The following is a 6,000-nucleotide window of genomic DNA, read 5'->3' on the forward strand; positions in this document are numbered from 1 at the left end:
GGTCTGTTGGAGTTGGGCATTTATTTCAATAATATCTTATATCTTCTACACAGTTGGGAATTTTATGTGGTATTATATATTTTACCCTCTTTTTTTTTTTTTTTTTTTTTTGTAAAAAAAAAAAAAAAGATGATAGTCTTTGATGTGCTCAATCCTATGTATAGATATTTTTATAATTAAGATATCCGTGAAAAATAAGGATGCATGCGGAAGAGAAGTGTTTACTAGGCAATGTTTGGTTTGTCAGAAAATTATTTTCAAGCTCCAGATAATTGCTATTCTTTGTTTAACAGAAACCTTAGTCAAGTGAGTTAAGCATTTGTTTGGGACCTATGCTCATCTTGATTGAGAGTGTTAGAGATAATAAACATTCAACCCTATCGTTAGGTGCTGAAATATCTAGTAATTTTCATTTTTTGTATTTACTTCAAATATTTATAATGAAATACTCCAGATCTAGAATGATTTAGGTTGTGTTTGGTTTAGCGGTAGAATCATAATTCCACCCTCCTATTTCAGTTCTGTGTTTGGATGTAGTTTTCAAAAACTGATTCCACATCCATGTTTGAAAATTCATTTCAGAACATGTTTGGTAGAGTGAGTTTTTGAATTTTGAAATTGGGTCTATCCGGTCGTCCGCCCAGACATCCTCCCGGACAGTTTTTGAATTTTTGGGTGTACCCGGTCATCCGTCTGGACATCCTTCGGGACGTCCAGCAGGTTGATCGGAATAGTGTTTTTTTTTTTTGTTGTTGTTGCAATTGTCACCTGTTATTTGAAAAAAAAAATTATATTTGTTTTTGATATGTTTAAAATATAGATATTATTTTTTTGGGTAAATTAGTCTAAGGTCCTCCCCTCATTTTTAGTAATGGAAGAGATCAACAATATTATTTTATGATGTCTAAGGTCCCTTAACTCCCACACCCATATATTATAGAGAAATTTGACTCAAATCAAACCTCATTTGCAAACTGAATTCATAAGGCAAGATCTGAGAATCAAAGATGCATAAATAGATACATATGTAAGTATGTATATGTAGAGAGAGAGAGAGAGAGAGAGAGAGAGAGAGAAGGAAATCTCTATGAGAGAACCTAGAGTCGAGCTTTGCGTAAGAAGAGAGCTTGACATCGAGATCGCCATTGATCTTGCGAGCCTCCTTCCTCAATTTTGAATCCTCTAAAGCAAGTGAAATTCATGGCTTTCACTCACTAAAGACACCTGGACAATGTCTTCTCTTTCGGTCCAATACACCCAATTCCCAACTTTCAATCATATAAACACTTTCATATCTTCGTATACGTATGTACATAATAACCAACAATTAAGTCAAAGACCCAACCTGAAAAAAATCCAAAACCCTAGTCAAGAATCCTTATAGCGATTCATTCATGTGAAAAGAATTGGGTAAGTCCATTTATGTGGGTATATATATATATATAATAGTAAGAGATTAATGATGAGACTGAGATGGGTTTTTTCTTCTGGGTGTGAGATTGTGATAATGAGAGGAACGGAGGCCACAACAAAATCGCCATTAAATAGAGAAGGAGAGGAAGGGAGGCCACAAAATTGCCATTAAACAGAGAAGGACAGAGAGAGAGAGTGATGAAAGTGACATTGGGGGGGTTACTTGCTTGCTCTTGTGTCATTTTTCATGAAAATCCTTTTCATGAAAAATACCTTGTGAGTTCTTCTTTTATGAAAATCCTTTAAAACTATTCCTTTAGAAGTTAAGAGCAAAGCCCTTGTTGCAATGAAAGAAACTTTTTTCTTAGCAAAGAAAATGGGTTATGGGAAGAGTGAGTTCAGAGAAATTGTTTTAATCAAACCAGGGAAAAATTTCTCTGTGTTGTTCACAATTTTAAACAAGGCAGAGAAAATTACTCAGAGAAAATTGAAATTTTTCTGCCTTTGTTCACAAATTTCTTTGACTTTGTTCAGAGAAAATTGAAGAGAAATTTCTCTCTAGATAAATTCGAGACTTCTTAGATAAATTTTTAACTCAAGCCTTCATCATCTTCTTCCTCCAGAGAAATTCTAAGAATCCAGAGAAATGTTTACATATCTTTACAGTACTGCCAAAAATCCCATGGATGAGTGGTCAGAACTTGGAACAACCAATGTAGCAACAATGGCTGGTTATGGATATGGGATTCCAATAAGCCGCTTATATACCAGATATTTTGGAGGGGATTTGCAAACCATCTCCGTGGAAGGATATGGTAAGTTAATTATTGTATTGTGTTGCACCGTACATAAATGCAAGGATCCCTAAATGTATCAAAATCAGCATTGTGCACATATAATGTGCCTCCATGACTGTTGTTGTCCTGTTGTTTTGAGTTTACCACAAAATGCTTGTTATTGGACATCCAAAGTTAAAGTTACAGTGTTTAGTTGATATTTGGACATGTAATAGGAGTTTTCTTTGATTCACAATATTATTTCTCTAGGTTAGAAGGAATTTTCTCTGGTTTTTTGTAAATTTCTTTGGGTTTGAGGGAATTTTCTCTAGGATTTTGTGAATTTCTCTAGGTTGGAAGGAATTTTCTCTGGGTTTTTGTGAATTTCTCTGGGTTGGAAGGGAAAATTAAAAAAGGCCATTGTTGATGAGAGCTTTTACAGATATCTATGGGTACTTTTTGAAAGTTGTTTTGGAAGATCTCTTTCTTTCTCTCTCTCAATTTACTTGATGGGTTGGGTTCTTCTTCAGCTCTTCTTTTGTGGTGGTAATATCATAATCTGTGCTCTTTCTCAGATTCTCTTCTAGAGAAATTTGGTATTGGAGATGTGTAAAATTTCTCTGTGATGTGTCCAGAGAAATTTGGTGTGGGTGGTGTGTAAAATTTTCTCTGTGATATGTCCAGAGAAATTTGGTGTTGGTGATGTGTCCAAAGAAATTTGGTGTTGGTCCAGAGAAATTTGGAATTTTCTCTATGATTTGCCCAGAGAAATTTAGAATTTTTTCTGTGATGTGTCCAAAGAAATTCGGAATTTTCTCTGTGATTTGTCCAGAGAAATTCTCTAGATCAAATTTTCTTTGGATCGAATTTTCTCTGGATTGATATTGAGGGACCTTAGACATTATGAAAATATTGAATGTCCTTTACGCTATAAAATCTTAATACTAGGGATCTTAAAAAAAAATCCCCTATTTTTTTTGACCAAAATGACAAATTATCTGACCAGTTATTTAAAATTAACAAAAAAAAATTTAAATAAAAATTAATTTGTCACAGTAATTTTTAAAAAATAAAAAAATACATTTTTAAACAAGACAATTAACAAAAAATTTCCAATCAAATATATAATCAAAAGTAATTTTAAAGCACTAGCTGAATATTTTTTTTAACAACAAATAATATATATATATATATTTAATATTTTAAATAAAAAATATTTTCGTAATGTTTTGAATTGTTAAATAAAAAATTTATTTTTTGCAATAATTATTTTTTTGAATTGAATTTTAAAAAAAGTTTGGTTATGAGCTTTGAATAGAATTTTCAATAGAGTTTTGAGTTGTGTGTTTGGCTATGAATTATAAGTTTTTGAATTAAGTTTATAATCTCTTTTTAAAACTCATAACCAAACAATTATTCTTATTTCAAAACTCATTTCAAAAATTCAAAACTCATAACCAAACAAATTTTCTCTTCTCAAATCATGATTCCACAACTTACAAACTCAAAATACAATTTCATTCTCAAATCATGATTCTAAAACTAAACCAAACCCTACCTTAATTTTGCTGATACCTGCCACTGTGTTTTGCGTTGCTGCATCTATTTTCATGGGTTAGTCTTGACAGGAAAAATACCACAACCAAGTTATTGATAAACAAATATAGGGGCATTACTCAATGCTAGTCCTGCAAGTGTCAGGTGCTGGGAGAAGTAGACCCCTTGAACTCAAATTTGAGTTCTCATGCTCGGCAGCTTGAGCTTTTAGGATTGGGCCGGTAATGACCCCTTGTTAACAATATTAACAGAGATAGTCTTCAATATTGCTTTTCACCCAAATGTTTTGAAAAGAGCTTCTTCCTTTAATTTTCAAAACTCGTTTGTATATAATAAGATGCAGCAAAAAGAATTTGGATGAAATATGTTTGATGGAGGCAAGATTTATTTTAGCGTAGTTAAGTTATTTCTCTTATTAATTTGGATATGAACCGATCCATCATGTCAAAAAACTTTTGCTAAACTTCATTTCATCATCAATTTAGCACTAAAAATATTGATCATACATTATGATCAGTATAGTTTACATGGATTTATTAGACAATATATGCAGGTCAGCTATATATAAACTCTTATGCTTCAAAATTTCAAAGAAATTTCAACTTTTAACTAGACTATTCTCATTGTGGTGTGTCCAGGTCTCAGAGGCAGGGGAAAATTTCAGTGTTGGACAGAGGCAGCTGTTAAGTCTTGCTCGAGCATTGCTTCGCAGATCAAAGATTCTTGTTCTTGACGAAGCAACTGCTGCTGTTGATGTTAGAACTGATGCTCTTATTCAGAAGACTATTCGGGAAGAATTCAAATCGTGTACAATGCTCATTATTGCACACCGTCTTAATACCATCATTGACTGTGACCGAATTATTCTGCTCGATGCTGGTCGGGTATGTTTTACTTTATCATTCCCTCGCATTGTCTTAGTTAGAAGTTTACCCAATTTGAATTCACATTACAGTATCCATCGAAAGACATAAATTGATGATTGATCTTTGGTTTAGTGCGACTTTCTGTTGATTTGTTATTTTTGTGTTTCTGTGCCTTATGTCCAGGTTCTTGAATATGCAACCCCTGAGGAGCTGCTTCAAAATGACGAGAGTGCTTTCTCTAAGATGGTTCAGAGTACTGGCGCCGCAAATGCTCAGTATTTGCGCAGCTTAGTACTCAGTGGGGAAGGAGAGAACGGAGTGGAGAGAGAAGAGAGCTGGCAATTAGATGGGCAGAGAAGATGGCTTGCCTCTTCTCGTTGGGCTGCAGCTGCCCAGTATGCTCTTGCTGTCAGCCTCACTTCGTCACACAATGACCTTATACAGTTGGAAATTGCAGATGAGAGCAATATTCTCACAAAAACAAAAGATGCAGTTATAACTCTGCGGGGAGTTTTGGAGGGGAAGCATGACAAGGTCATTGAAGAGACCCTTAATCAGTACCAGGTTCCTAGCGATAGATGGTGGTCATCTCTCTACAAAATGGTTGAAGGTACAAATTAAATATCCTCAGATACATTAACCATTTTAGTAAAACCTTAGAAATAATATTTATTTTCCTGGTGCTATTAAAAATTGAAATTGAGAATTTACTGAAGAACTTTTTAATGATTTTTCCTGACTAAAATTTGTTTTTATTTATGTTTAGGTCTTGCAGTGATGAGCAGGCTTGCTCGAAACAGGCTATTTGAAGATAGAACAATTGACTGGGACCGTGTTGACTTGTAGAGAGAGAGAGAGAGAGAAAGAAGTACCCCGCTCGTTCCAAGTTGCAACATTTTGATATTTAATTATAAACTGCTTGCACCTTCCCTTTCAAAGATTGTACTGCTATTGCTTGTTCTACCCTCTGATTTAGAATAACATAATGTCCAGTTTTGCAGTACATTGGTTCGTTAGTCTGGGTAGTCAGTGATGTCTGATTTGCAGTGCTGTTTTTGAACTCTAATTCACTGCCTTTACAAATCTGCTTGGATTAATTCCCAAATGGGAAATTTAACATTGGTATGAGTAGTTTTTTAATGAGTTTATTATTCAAGGAGGTTTGCAGATATTGAGGGTAAAAACTTGAGTGGACAGAGACAGGACGAGCAAAATAAAAGCTTTTTTGAAATGTATAGGAAGTAGATTTCATTAGACTTGTAATGTTATAGTTGGAGAGAGAGAGGGGGGGGGGGGGGGTCCGTGCAAGTTTTACATTCTTCATATAATGAGCTATTGCAGGCAGGATATTAACTAACTACTTTGATTATTATTTCAGCCTTGAAGAA

The 6,000-nt window shown here is 34.1% G+C and overlaps 1 protein-coding gene across 2 annotated transcripts in view; it reads left to right on the plus strand.

The window, feature by feature from the left end:
• LOC114291049 (ABC transporter C family member 2) overlaps positions 1-5,768 on the plus strand; it is a 102,044-nt gene extending 96,276 nt beyond the window's left edge. For both annotated transcript variants that reach the window (XR_003639247.2, XM_028235054.2), the window contains exons 25-27: positions 4,385-4,630; positions 4,796-5,222; positions 5,379-5,768. Coding sequence is in view for 1 of the 2 variants with exons in the window: in XM_028235054.2 (XP_028090855.2) it covers positions 4,385-4,630; positions 4,796-5,222; positions 5,379-5,458 (753 nt within the window). In the remaining variant the exon portion in view is untranslated. The remainder of the gene's footprint in view (positions 1-4,384; positions 4,631-4,795; positions 5,223-5,378) is intronic.
• Positions 5,769-6,000: the final 232 nt, after the last annotated feature.

The sequence above is a fragment of the Camellia sinensis genome, chromosome 9, assembly GCF_055761805.1.
Source record: "Camellia sinensis isolate YWXY chromosome 9, ASM5576180v1, whole genome shotgun sequence".
NCBI classification, from domain to species: Eukaryota; Viridiplantae; Streptophyta; class Magnoliopsida; order Ericales; family Theaceae; genus Camellia; species Camellia sinensis.